At 49.7% G+C, this 12,889-nt stretch overlaps 6 protein-coding genes across 6 annotated transcripts; 3 read left to right on the top strand and 3 right to left on the bottom strand.

Moving 5' to 3' along the window:
- Positions 1-110: 110 nt before the first annotated feature.
- PC9H_009510 (uncharacterized protein) lies at positions 111-1,109 on the top strand (the record flags this gene model as incomplete). The annotated part of the gene is made up of 6 exons (XM_036779011.1): positions 111-214; positions 268-632; positions 686-802; positions 853-864; positions 922-955; positions 1,007-1,109. The coding sequence occupies 6 exons, from the start codon at positions 111-113 to the stop codon at positions 1,107-1,109; spliced, it is 735 nt and encodes a 244-aa protein (XP_036628400.1).
- A 412-nt stretch (positions 1,110-1,521) lies between these two features.
- Positions 1,522-4,355, bottom strand: PC9H_009509 (uncharacterized protein; the record flags this gene model as incomplete). Its single annotated transcript, XM_036779010.1, has 20 exons — positions 1,522-1,598; positions 1,653-1,718; positions 1,780-1,795; positions 1,855-1,924; positions 1,975-1,997; positions 2,055-2,131; positions 2,188-2,299; positions 2,362-2,996; positions 3,054-3,075; positions 3,131-3,270; positions 3,321-3,386; positions 3,437-3,463; positions 3,513-3,558; positions 3,610-3,628; positions 3,685-3,692; positions 3,759-3,833; positions 3,888-3,919; positions 3,968-4,016; positions 4,068-4,102; positions 4,151-4,355. The coding sequence occupies 20 exons, from the start codon at positions 4,353-4,355 to the stop codon at positions 1,522-1,524; spliced, it is 1,800 nt and encodes a 599-aa protein (XP_036628399.1).
- A 1,537-nt stretch (positions 4,356-5,892) lies between these two features.
- Positions 5,893-7,093, top strand: PC9H_009508 (uncharacterized protein; the record flags this gene model as incomplete). The annotated part of the gene is made up of 6 exons (XM_036779009.1): positions 5,893-6,149; positions 6,206-6,471; positions 6,529-6,641; positions 6,704-6,764; positions 6,829-6,991; positions 7,048-7,093. 6 exons carry the CDS (start codon positions 5,893-5,895, stop codon positions 7,091-7,093), a joined length of 906 nt encoding a protein of 301 aa, XP_036628398.1.
- A 501-nt stretch (positions 7,094-7,594) lies between these two features.
- Positions 7,595-9,225, bottom strand: ERG24_2 (erg24, C-14 sterol reductase; the record flags this gene model as incomplete). Its single annotated transcript, XM_036779008.1, has 7 exons — positions 7,595-7,661; positions 7,723-7,857; positions 7,908-7,989; positions 8,049-8,289; positions 8,345-8,560; positions 8,608-8,822; positions 8,883-9,225. The coding sequence occupies 7 exons, from the start codon at positions 9,223-9,225 to the stop codon at positions 7,595-7,597; spliced, it is 1,299 nt and encodes a 432-aa protein (XP_036628397.1).
- A 311-nt stretch (positions 9,226-9,536) lies between these two features.
- On the top strand, positions 9,537-11,124 carry PC9H_009506 (uncharacterized protein; the record flags this gene model as incomplete). Its single annotated transcript, XM_036779007.1, has 3 exons — positions 9,537-9,595; positions 9,662-9,780; positions 9,893-11,124. 3 exons carry the CDS (start codon positions 9,537-9,539, stop codon positions 11,122-11,124), a joined length of 1,410 nt encoding a protein of 469 aa, XP_036628396.1.
- A 374-nt stretch (positions 11,125-11,498) lies between these two features.
- PC9H_009505 (uncharacterized protein) lies at positions 11,499-12,820 on the bottom strand (the record flags this gene model as incomplete). The annotated part of the gene is made up of 10 exons (XM_036779006.1): positions 11,499-11,541; positions 11,602-11,671; positions 11,731-11,867; positions 11,922-11,938; positions 11,992-12,078; positions 12,132-12,195; positions 12,249-12,328; positions 12,380-12,425; positions 12,485-12,719; positions 12,769-12,820. The coding sequence occupies 10 exons, from the start codon at positions 12,818-12,820 to the stop codon at positions 11,499-11,501; spliced, it is 831 nt and encodes a 276-aa protein (XP_036628395.1).
- Between the last annotated feature and the right edge of the window lie 69 nt (positions 12,821-12,889).

Raw genomic sequence — 12,889 nt, 5'->3', positions numbered from 1 at the left:
TCTGTTTGCCGCACGGCCCGGTAAGCGTAACTGTGAAAGATATATTAACGACGGGGGTGGTGGTCCGAGACGACCCCACCACTCGGTATTCAAAACTCATTGACGTCGCGATGATGCTCCTTTCTATGTATGTTGTACTTGCGATATCTGCTTTGTCCGCGTACGGCGCGGGCACGTCTTTCGTCTTGGTAGGAGATAGTACCACCGCCAACGGGTCTGTTTTATACTCCCCTCCTGAGTTCGCAGCTTATTATCAATTGTCCTCAGTACGACACCCAACTCGGGTGGATGGGGCAACGGGTTCTGCGCTTCGCTGGTTGAAGGCACCGCTTGCATCAATACGGCCCACAACGGCGCAACAACCGGCAGCTTCGTCGCCGACGGCTTCTGGGATATATCTCTGTCGTTTATTCGGAGCGAGGTGGCTAAACAGCGACGTACGCTCGTGACAATTCAATTTGGGCATAACGACCAAAAGATTGCACCTCCTGAATCTATGGGGGCTAACATGACCGTAATGGTCGACACGATCAGGTCTCTAGGAGCAGAGCCAGTGCTAGTCACAAGTTTAACTAGAAGAAGCTTCAATTCGGACGGAACGATCAGTGATCAACTAGGACCTTGGGCAGATGGTATGCGTGGTCGTAAATCTACGACATGAACAACCACGCTCATATCTCTGCAGAAACTATTCTGATCTCTCAACAGAAGCAAACTCACTTGCTAGATCTCCACGCAAAGTCGATCGAATACGTCGAAGCCATTGGACCTGATGCTGCTCATCGGTTGAACAGGCTCCCTGGTAAGTTCATCACCTCGACATTTGTTGCCTGTGTTAACAATTCGTTGTAGACGACAACACGCGTGTGTACTATTTCTCTGCTGCCTCGTCGGCTCATGACTCACGGAAATTGCTTGCAGACTTGAATGTCAATGGAACCATCGTTTTCGGCCGGTACGTGAAACCCTAGTCATGTGGAACAGTGGCTCATTCTTCATGTATCAGTATGGTTGCGGATTTGATGGCTGCCAGCTTCGCAGGCCAACTCCCCATAGTTCCTAACCCGCCCCTTACCTTCAACATCACAAACGGCATCCCATCCTTTTGATCGCTGTGTAAGACACTGTATCACGTATGCAGGCCCGTTGTAATAGACAACGCAAAATAGAACAATGCATCGAAAGACACTTGCATCTACAATCACATCATCAATCTTGCTTACCTTCCTGTTAACGTTGTGATCTCTTCGGAAGAAGCGTGAATCGAAATGTTCTAGTACAAAATCAAAGAGTACATGTAATGTAGGATAGCTAGCCTGTATACGAGGTATATAATGTCGGGAATAATATGCTACATCCGAAGTCGTACCCAGTCCGCCATTCTAAAGGCGGCTGGCTACGTGCGAGTACTATAGAAAGATATCCGTATCCGTAGTGAGAGTTATAGAAGTATAGATCAGTTCGGTTGTGCCATGTATTCTAGATTCTAGAACGTAATCGTGTGAAGTCCGAGTCCAAAGCTCAACAGGTCGTCAACGAGATCGGGAGGTTGGCACCAGGGTAATACCAGAATGCCACGCCGATAGTCATATAAAGACCTGAAAGATGTCCTGGCTCAGAAGTTCATCAGGGCATCAATTAAAAGCACCTACAGATCAAGATCATGCCCTCCAGCCAATTCGACTTGCCGTCGGCCACGACGTAGGACATTGTCTGAACTAATGACATATACCATGATCAGTACACTCGTCAGGGATACTTAGCGCGAAAAAGATTTACCAGCGATATACAACACCTTGAATATGTACATCGCAAATCAGACTCGGAAAAGTAGCCGGAAATCGTCAGACTTACAACTGATTCAAAGGGGTCAAATAGGAGAGACATCGGCTTTTCCATCGCCCACCCGACACAGACCATCAATCTAGCCGCTATTCAGCCGTTGCGCAGTAGTCAGATAGTTCGTATACTCACGGAATGACGAAGAGAGCAGTTTGCTATCCAAAGTCATTTAAGCCACGGTAAGTGGGGACTCTAGGAAGAGGGGCACTCACAATCGTCGAGCCTACAGCCAAATTAATGGAGAATGCTAGCTGATCCTTCACCGATACATTAACCGCTGTCACCATCTCTGCCGGATTACCATTGTTATTTTGGAGTCAGTTGGATGCAGAGGTCTGGACGTACCTGCGACTGACGTTACAGCAGGGAGCAGGATGAGCCCAATCCACTGTTTACTGACGGACTTGGATATCTCGTCGAGAGTTTCTACCAGACTATCAGCTGTAACGACAACCAACTATTGCATCGCCATATACGCGTCAGAGCATCAGGCCCACCGATGCCGGAGAACGCACTTACGATGGTTACGACAACAAGCGTCACGATGGTCAGGAATATACTGAGCCGAGGGACCTCGTCTTCCTCCTCGCGTTGCACATCTTCTTGCGTTGCTGCCTGACTGCGCTCCTCCCTCGAAGTCACCTCCACTACAGGGCTCAGTATCCGCGGTCTCCATTCAGCCTCCTCGCTCGTAGAACTGTCAACGCTATCCAACGACCCCTCCCTTCGCACATCCTTAACCGAGCCCTTCTCGTTGACCAGCCGCACAGTCGGCTTAACCCCGCCTTCCGCAGAATACGCCTTCTCGTTCAGCTCCAACGTACTGCTCCCCGCGAGGGTCGTCTCGGACCGAGACATCATCGGTGCAGAGTACATCTTGCTCGGTTTCTCCACAAGCGTGTCTTCGCGCTGGCGCATCTTCAGGGACAAGGACGACGTGGTGACATCCTCGCTGCTCTTCAAGTGCTCGAAGTCCCGGACCGAGTCCATGTCCGATGAGAACCGGCGCCGCCAGGTCCCCCCGGGGCTCCTCTGCTTCAGCACCATAGCAGGCCCGTTGGGCAGCCTGGGTGACCTTTGGGTGTTCGTGAGAGTCGCGTTATTGTATAGATGCGTGTGCGACCAGAGTTGGAAGAGAAGGTAAGATAGATAAACTATTGATGATTGGTGGTTCCGTTAATGGTAGGCAGTAGACTAGATCGGAAACGTACTAAATAGCAGGATGATAGATACCTAATGAAGAAGAATAGTTAGCGTATACTCGATGTCAATCAGATACTTAGCTCACTCCGTGGCTCATTTTCAAAATCCCACGTCGTTCGTCGGGCGAAGCTTCAGACGCAGTATGGAGAGAGAAATGATAGGCTGTGGGTAGAATCACAGCTCCAACGCTGATGCTCAGCAACGACGAGTTGATACCGGTGGCGGCTAAAGAAATGAAGTTAAGATCATACTTCAAGTCGGATCCTTCTACATACTTGAATCGAAGTCCTGCTCCGAGAAACGCAGACCACCAGCGAAGAAGCACATTCCAAGGACCAAGACTGTGTTATCATCAGTCAGGCAACTTGAAATCACTGATAGAACCACGAACGCATCTTGCTTAGCATCGAGCCCAGAACTACATATAACAGTCATTCAGTGGTCCTCAAAATGTTGATTGGACATACGTGCAGATTGGACGACTTTCAGTTCACATCGTCGAAGAGCGCTAAACTGCAGTACGTCAACGGACCGAAATAGAATTCAATAAATCAATGCACTCACAGCCACAACGATTTCGACGCTGATATAAATACGTCTATTAGCCCGAGTATGCTATAAATAAAGGCGGCGTCTTACAGATTACCCTGAATAAGAAGCATGTTCAGTACACCGCCCAAAAATTTACTTTGTGCGCTAGAAGATGAACCCACCATGGTAGCGTTGATGAGCCCTGTCCTGGAGCTTCCCAGCCGTAACGAGAGCTCCATCGTAGTGAGTTCGTGTAGCTACAGCGTCCTTGGTGAGCATGTGTGTCTAAAAGAGCAAGAGCGCGATAGAACCTTGACGAGCGGGATCAGACCGAGAATGCAGCCTACGCGATATCAGCCGACGATGACGCAGTAATGTTGGACGTACTCACAAGCAAACACCACGCTCGCCCACTCTGGTACAGCCCAGCCGATAACCCACTAAGACATATGTGTGGTCAAGAACCTCCTTGTCTCGCAAGAGTGACGTACCGCCACGGGTAAAAGAAACAGCAAAACATTGAGCCCTAAGTGCAGAGTCAAGTTTTGCCATCGGATAGTCCAGTCAAACGTACATGATCCCAGTACCAGAAGCTTCCAGCCCAGAAAATGCTTTCGTATTCCACGGCGGGGCGGTTTTGACCGTGTCGATGGCGTGTTTCGTTGCTGCGGATGGAATAGAGGCAGATCGCCATTGCTTGAAGCTGCGACCAGCCCACCAGTGGAGTCTGTGGAAGTGGAATCAGGAATTGTCCTTGGCGCGTGTTGATCTGAGTGCATGGTAGAGAGCCAAGAGAGTGCAGGATGACAAAAGAGCGAGGGGAGCACTGGATGAAATGAGAGGACGGTCACCAAGCTGTGACACCGACTAGGCGACGTGTAACGTGCAGCTTGTACTATAGCGGAATGGTGATTCTGCCGTCCATAAGCCGAGTGACATTCAACACTAAGTCTGAATATGGAAATTCTATTTCCCCATTTGGTTATGGCTGAGTTTCGCTTCAGATTCTGAAGCAAAACTTAGAGTGATTCCAACAAAACAAAGGAAGCAGCCATCACTGGATGCGACTACCACAAGATGGGCGCGCTACACATGTGGAGAGTAAATCCACAATAGGAAATAAGAGAGAATGGAGTCCTCACCGTCTCGAGTGACCATTACACGAGTGGCCCCGCAACTGGCCTTTGAGTAATGGGACAATAGTACGATATACTTAATATATATATATGACCTATTAGGTTGAAATGAACTCTTTGGCTTCAATATCCAATCCAGTTGGGCAATATTGGTAGAAAATGCACCCCTCATTCTTGCAGTTAGCTACACATCTGGGAGACATATTTAGACCTTTCTAGTACAATGCATATGGATACTACAGTATGTGAGTACAGTACAAGCTCTCTTAGTAGCAAAATATCTGCATGGCAATCATGTACCGATCCTTGGCTCATCCACATCTAGCAGGAAATATTGTGTTATAATGGCTCGTTACGATGTATTCATGCAGATATACCTTACCCATATGTACTGAATCAGTCTACAGGGAGTACCAATGCCGCAATGTGTCCCGCTCGGTGCTGGCAGAACCTTGAGCTTGAGTGAGGATTCACCCTATAGTCACAGGGGCTCCCCAGGAGTCGGAAAGTGTATGTTCTAGAGTCTGCCGCCGCCGCTATCAGAAGACTTATACTATTGGAGAATCACCGACGGAGCTCGTATGCCATTCCATGTCGAAGTAGAGCTCGCCTCATGGTCTACAGAAGCTCTCCACAAGTGGCATGCCTGTTTAACTTCGGGCCAAGTCCTAGGACCCTACCAGCACTCTGGTCAGTTGTTCCAATACATGCGGTTGTCGGCTATGTCTCATCTCCGCTGTCGGGACAGAGGGTGAGCAGCTGCCCACGTTGTTAAGACGATACCGGAGCCAGCTTTCTACGCGCCATCCCAACGGCTTCTCTCATCTTCGGAGGATAGACTATGTTCTAGAAACAAGCAACTCTTTATCTAAAACTACATTGGAGTGGACCTACGAGCAATGCCGAGATGCGAAGCAGCGACACTAGAAACCATCAGACACCGCATTGCACGGGTTCTGACCATCCTAGGCAATAGAAGCGCAAAGTTTGGACAGGTCCTCGGTTCGGAAAGGTAAAGGATGTTGGCGCTGAACCCATCGAACAATGAGCCAAGCCTCAATGGAACATCTTTGGGTAGTTGCAGAGAAAGTGATATAAAGCGGTGGATTGTGGAGCGAAGTCTTGTAACCGACTTCTCCTCCTCCTCCTCCTCCCGCCTCCCCTCCCCGATCGCAAAACAATGGTCCAATTCACTCATTTTCTCCTGGTCGCCGCCGCCTTTTCCGCAATCCCTTCAACGCTCGCAGGCCGAACGATGAAGCGAGTCTGCAATCGCAAGCATACCGACATCAACTTGGTCCTCAACACCACAGTACACGCCAGCCCCGCCAAAGCAAACACCGCTTCGAGCCTGACGCCGAACGGGATCAAGGCGGGACTCTCTGCTGGCGATGCCCTCGCTCAGCTGAAAGACCACATCGGATGGTGGTACGACTGGTGAGCACACGCCCGTTTCAACCGACGTGCACTCAGAAGCTAACCCCATTTCCTAGGTCGCCCACCCCGCGCAAGGCCGGCTCTCCCATCGGCGTGCCCATGCTATGGGGCGACGGCACGGCGGACGCACAAGACGCCAAACGATACGCCCAATTCAAGAAGCTCGCCTCCCCGCCGCCCTACGTCCTCGGTTTCGAAGAACCAGACTGTGAAGGGAACGGCTCCGCTGGGATGTCGGTCGACGACGGCGTCTACCAGTGGGAGAAGATGATCGCCCCTTTGAAGGCCTCGGGAACCAAGCTCGGGAGCCCCGCGATGTGCAGTAAGTACTTCAAATTGCAGTAAGAAGGGGCGACTGATGGATAATTTCTGGCACTAGAGCAAGCCGACGAAACGTGGTTGGCGCAGTTCAATAAGAAGGTCAAGACGCCTTGGGATTTCACCGCTATCCACATCAACAAGGACAACATGGCGGGCGTCCAGAAGGATCTTGTAAGTTACTCCCTGCCACTACTTCGCAAATTGAGAGTCCTTACCAACGCGTGCCTATCTAGGACCACTACTGGAACACCTACAAGAAACCAATCTGGGTCACCGAGTTCGCCTGTGTCAACGGTGCGCTTTGATGTCCTGGCGTCTGGTAGATTCATGTCTGACATCTACCCCTCATGTCATGCAGACCACAACACCTTCATACCATGTACCGATCAAGGCAAGATCAACACCTTCATCAATCAAATCGTCGACCTCCTTCAGAAAGACTCCAGAGTAGTGGCATACGCATACAGCAATGGCTTGGGCCTCGGAAATGTTTGGCCTATGTGGAGAAATGGTCAACTAAGGTTCGTATAGTGCTTGCTTCTGAATGGCCTTCATCTAACCATTAATTTGGTTATAGTCCATCTGGGCAGACGTACCTCAATGCCATCCGCAAATATCATTAAACCCACTAGCCCACTCGACACAACGCGGTTGACCCGATACACTCATAAGGATCCAAATTATAGAAGAGGACTCGCAGCGGCTGGACCGTCACGCCTCACATCCTGTCCTGTATAGATCGTATATATTGTATTGTTTCCAAGCCTAGTTGTAGAGGATTTCATAGATGTAACTCCATGTCGATGTGTTGACTCCTTATACTTCAATTCGTTTTGTACACCAATAGGCACCAATACATTGCAAGATCTCAGTCGTCCTCGTTAGGGTAGAAATGTTCCAAGTGCTATATCAACATGATTAGGAATCTTTAATTTAGAAGAGGGCTTACTATGCCTGGACCGTCAATGTGTCAAGCTAGAGCTTCAGGATCTGTATGAATCATACCAATACACGACTTTGGATATCGCACGGCGCACTCGAACAGCGGACTCATTACACACAAAGGGTATTAGAGTAGATCGCAAGGTTCTCGTGTAAGAAAGGCGGTCGTAAGCTTGGAGTATTTAGTAAATGTAAGGTATAATGCGATAGGGAACCATCTTCTTGTACTTCTCCCAGTCTTCGCCATATCTACACCGATGACTTTGATCAGCAAGGAACGCTCCGTAGAAAAGGAGGAAGCAACACATACTTCTTTTCGCAGTTCTCGTCGTCTCTTCGCTGCCTATGGATGAGGAGGACGGAGAAGTAGATAACGTAGAAGTATGTGATGGGGGTATTGAACTCGGTGGGTAGAGACCATGCGAGAGCCATGAGGACATCGCCGCTGGAGAATAGGTCAGTGATAGAGATGGATATTGTGTAAAATAAACGTACAGGTAATTCGGGTGTCTTGAGCGACCCCACCAGCCCGATGTAAGCAATTTGGAACCGCTCTTCGTAGTAAAGAACTTCAAGTCTAATAATTCAGGAGCACTATTAATTCGCTTATCACTGGGAAATTACAGCGATACTTACTCTTTGGGTTCTTTCCATTCCTGAAATCATTCTTCTCGCCATTCGAGTCTCTGAAGATGTAGTAACCAGTGAGGTTGACGATCAAAATCAAAGCGACTTTCACTGGGCCGAGTTCCACGTGGTTAAACGCGAGGTAGCGGGCTTGCAGAGAGTAGACAAAGGGAACCCAAGCAAGGTCACCGACGGAAAGCATGAAGCCGAAACCATCGGTGGTGATGTCCATTGTGGTGAAGATGGCAGTCTGAAAACGAGGTGTGGGTTATTCATGAGAAGTAACGTGAAGTACTGATACGAACCTCGTTATATAACGCATCTGCAACGTACCAAATCTGGAACGCGAGGACGAGCCACATGGAGTCGGTGATCTTGTCAAGGCCGCCACGACGCGTAGCCTGCTCACAGGCCATGCCAACGTCAATGAGCGCCCATAAGATAAGTCCAGGACGAAGCTCGTTGAAGGACTTGATGTCGAAGGAACCAATGGAAGGGTTCAATTCACGTCCAATGAAGAACTACGGGGGTGTCAAAACGCAAGCTCTAACGCTACAAAGCGACGTACATCATAGATGAAATTCCCAGAATTTCCACCTAGGGCCAGTAGCTTCCCTGCCTTGAAAGACGCGATGTAAACGTAGAGGGCTTGGAATACTGACATAGCAATCGAGGCGGTCACGAATCCGAGCCATTTGTCGTAGAAGAAAGTGAAGGATTGGGGTCCATATCGAATAATGATACCCGAGGTCACGCCCATGGCGCACAAGAAAGTAGCAAAGGCTGCATGAAATCCAAGTCAACTTAGCCAATATTAAGTCACGTAAAGTAATACAAACTGACCATTGATTTTGTATTGCTTCTTCTGCCCATCGCGCATCACCACACCGTCGACTTTGTCTCCAGGCAGAATACCCCATGTCGCGACGCAAAACGCGTACCAAGCGAGGTAAATGAGGGCAGCTTCAGTGTCCCAAAGCCCCTTCCACCACTCAGAATTAGACAAGGACCTTGAGATTATTGGTGACCATTGGGAGAAGTTGGGTGGCGGGCACCCTCCCGACGCCTCAGAGCATCCAAAGTAAAGCGCGTAAGTCGTGATTGGGACCGCGAGGGTGATGAACAGTGCTCCTGGAGGACCCAGAAACTCGTAGGAGGTCGTTTTCGGATTGAGGTCCTTGGACATCGTGGTGGTAGCAAAGAAACCGTCGTCGTACGACTTTGACTACCGCGTATAGTCAATATCCAGATATTCACACAGTTGCGGCTGCACTGTGCAGGCTGTGGCATGAATACTACCAAATCAAAGAATCTCCATTTATTTGTTACTGGGATCATTCAATCTTCTTCCAGGCTGGATGTCGCCATCAGCATAAGAATTCCAGTTGTTTTGAAATGCTGGTTTGCGATAAAGGGTCTGACATTCCCAAATCGCATCCCCTTGTCCTCTTCTCTTTAACCTTTCCTTTACCTCATGAGTTTTTCAAGACCAGTATCATGACACTCGCTCAACGACTTGACGAACTTGCCGTAGCCAACGCCGAGGGCCGTCTCAGGTAACGAGCACAATTAAGAAACTCCTTCTCAGGCAAATCTTGATTGACCACGAATTCCTGTATTAGCGACGATGAATATCGACTTCTACGTCAGAATCTATTTGAACGGTTTGGCAGCGGTGCTGTCGTTCCCGGGGAACCACCTGTAGTACCGATTGGAGGGCAGACGAAGCATATCAAAGGAGGTGAGTCCATGATCAAGGCGCCACTAGCAGCCTAGCCGAGCGGGGGATTCACGGTGGATCCCATATGGCGCTGTGGGCTTCTGGAGGAAAGGTTCTGACCGTGATGCTGCAGCGTCGGTCTCGTCGTCCTCCACGCAACCGAAGACGCAACCTAGAACACAATCCGTCCAGGTCGAATCCGCTCGTATCTCCCTTATCTCCCCGACGAAGAAAAGACCGTCGGGAGTCACCAATTTCATCCGTATTGCGACGGGGAAAGCAGACCCATTGTCCCATCAAACGTCTCCCCATGATCCCAGTAGCGGGGCGGCAGCGAATCAGCCCAAGCGGAACCTAGTTTCACGGATTCTTCTGCGGAAGGGAAGCAAACAACTTGCCGTGCGGACAGACCTTCCTGTACAAACCTCCCAGAGTCACCCGTCCTCGCCAGTTAAGCTTGGGACCACACTGGGTTCGTCTTCCTCCACGAAGATCAACACCCTTGCCCCACCGTCACCAGGCCGCGGGTATCCGCGTCGCCATAGTCCCGCTAGCACTCCCCCACTGTCACCGTCATCTAGCCGTCACGTTCTGCCGTTGGATGTGTATAACGACAACAATTTAGTTACTAGCAAAGACATTCAACAAGAGATTGCCCACGTTGAAGTCGAATACAAGAACTTGTTGGACGCGTTCAATGGGCTGGAAATGACGACCCTTGTTCGAACACAAGTACATGAACTGCGGCGGTTGCCCGTGCAGACACCTACGTCTCCACTAGCATTGATGGCGGGACACGATTGGAGGGACTACTCTCAGACTGCAGCTTCAACGTCCACTCTTCCTGTTGCAGATGGCGGCGACCACGCTTCTATACGGTCTACCTCTTCAAGAAAGAGTTCCCGCTCTTCGTCTTCTGGGAATTTGTTTGGCCGCGGGAAACAGCATTCTGGGATACCTCAGCGTGTATCGAGCCCGTTGTCCCCCCTCAAGCGCGCCGCCTCGACGAAGAAGAGCTCGACCTCAAGCCTATCGCTTTCATCCCAAGGCACACCTCACAGTTCTTCGTCCATGCCCGCACGATTGAACGCGACATTGCATCCCGGCATGCATGGGACCTTCAAACCCTCAAGGAGTGCTAACCATCTCCCTCTCAGCGCACTCCACGAACACCCGTCACGCACTTCGCAGGATGTAATCGACCTAGCGGATCCGGAAAATACACCTCGGCCAGCATCATCCGGCGAGCTTGAAGATGTACGATACCGCAAAGCAGAGTTGATGAAGCGGTACGAAGCCCGTCTAGAATACCTCCGTGCTCGTTTGAAAAGCGCATTGCTCCACGAGAAACTTTTGCGCAAATAATGCGTTAATAATGACCCAAGAGACGTTGTCCTCTCACTTAACACTTATTAATTAACCTTCTTGATGTCTTTTTGGCGTTCGCACTACAACGGTCGTTTGTGTTTACTCTTGGTGCCCTCATTGACTATTCACTTAAGCTACTCTACTTCGTTCTGGATAATCGTTATTACCTATTGCTCATCGTAATTTATCGTCCGTATGTTCTATTCTTCTGCTTCTCTGTAACATGTACGCTGTCAAATGCTTCCGCTCGTTCTTGATACCTTACTATACATTCCAAAGGTCAGACTTGCGATAATGAATAGGTCGTCCGTGTCAAGGTAGACATACTACCCTAAGGTATATATAATCAGTTACATTGGCAGCAACGGTATTTACTGGATCAAAATCATCCAGGCGAGGATAAAGTAGAAGAGCCTTTGACCGTATACAATCAGCTTCCATTGCGCGATATGTCAAAATATAATGAATACGCACAGGAGAGGGTAAACAGCAAGCAGAATGCGCTGCTGCTCTATTTTCGTGCCGTCCAAGAAGTTGACGGAAGCTGATGATTGACGCGGTGTGATGTGAGCAAGGCTCCAAATGACATGCGCCTATACGTACCCCATATGCACCAAGCCCAGGCGATAAGAGCAACAGGTGCTCTGACATAGATCGGGCGCACGAAGCAAGCAACAAGGGCAGCAATATCGAGGGGTGCAATGCAATAGCCGAGTACACATAGTCCCTGGAAGAACGACCTACAGGAAATGGCGTTAGTTGGGGCGAGACTTGGTAGTGAGGGGGATACTCACACTCGGCCACCGAGGAGCTAAGATACGGAATATAAATTAACCTGGCATTTGACACGAAGGGTAGCCGTACCTTGGCTTGAACGGTGACGACCAATGCACCAATTGAGCATATAGCGATTACACTGGTGAAGACACCGAGAGATTGTGAAGCAGGGGCCTGAGAGTATAGTTGAGGCCAGGCGCGTTATTCCAGCGTGCTTTACTACTTACGTTGATGCTGAGCATGATACCAAGCATGAGGCAGAGAATGAGAGGTCCCCAGAGATCCCAGTCCCTGTTTGAGGTTGTTGAGGTTTCGGCGCCGAATCACAGTGATAAAGCTCCTACCTGAGAACTTCACGACCAGTAGCCTTCCGAGGGTAGAGAACCTGCACAATTTTAGAGTAGACAGACATTAAATCGCGTGCCTACAAACAATTAGAACATGTCCAATCACTTCTAATATGTTATCAACGTACGATAGTTGTGGAAACGGGTTCATCCAGTGTATCCACACCAGTATATCTGCAGGACAGCTGGTCAGCCTCAACAATTCTATTCGCAATATTTCAAAACAAGCATACCGCGTCTCGACTTGAACGCCGCCCACTGTTCGTCTGTTTGGTCTCGGTGCACCGGCAGGCGTACTTCCAATGTTCCCAGACAGCATCGGACTTGCCATGCTACCATTGCCAGAAGGTTCCGCTAGTTGTTCTGGCTCTCTTGATCTGCCTTTCCCTTTGTCGGGTTGAGGAGACTGCGGCAAGCCAGGATGCGTGAACCCCGGGATGTTCTCCTCGTCCGAATCGTCGTCGTCGTCTGGGAAGGGAATTCAGCATTGCTCCCCCATAGTCACTTCAATATTTACCAGCTTGGATGAACTGCGAGCTCGCTGTGAGAGGTGTCTTCGCCGGGTCCATGGTCAATGTATGGTTTTGACTTGCCACGCTTCACAAGGGAGAACGCCGTCACGTCGCCAATGCTAGCTT

This window comes from Pleurotus ostreatus (assembly GCF_014466165.1).
Source record: "Pleurotus ostreatus strain PC9 chromosome Unknown scaffold_7, whole genome shotgun sequence".
NCBI classification, from domain to species: Eukaryota; Fungi; Basidiomycota; class Agaricomycetes; order Agaricales; family Pleurotaceae; genus Pleurotus; species Pleurotus ostreatus.
The sequence above is the reverse complement of the archived record's forward strand: the minus strand, read 5'-3'. Positions and strand labels throughout refer to the sequence as shown.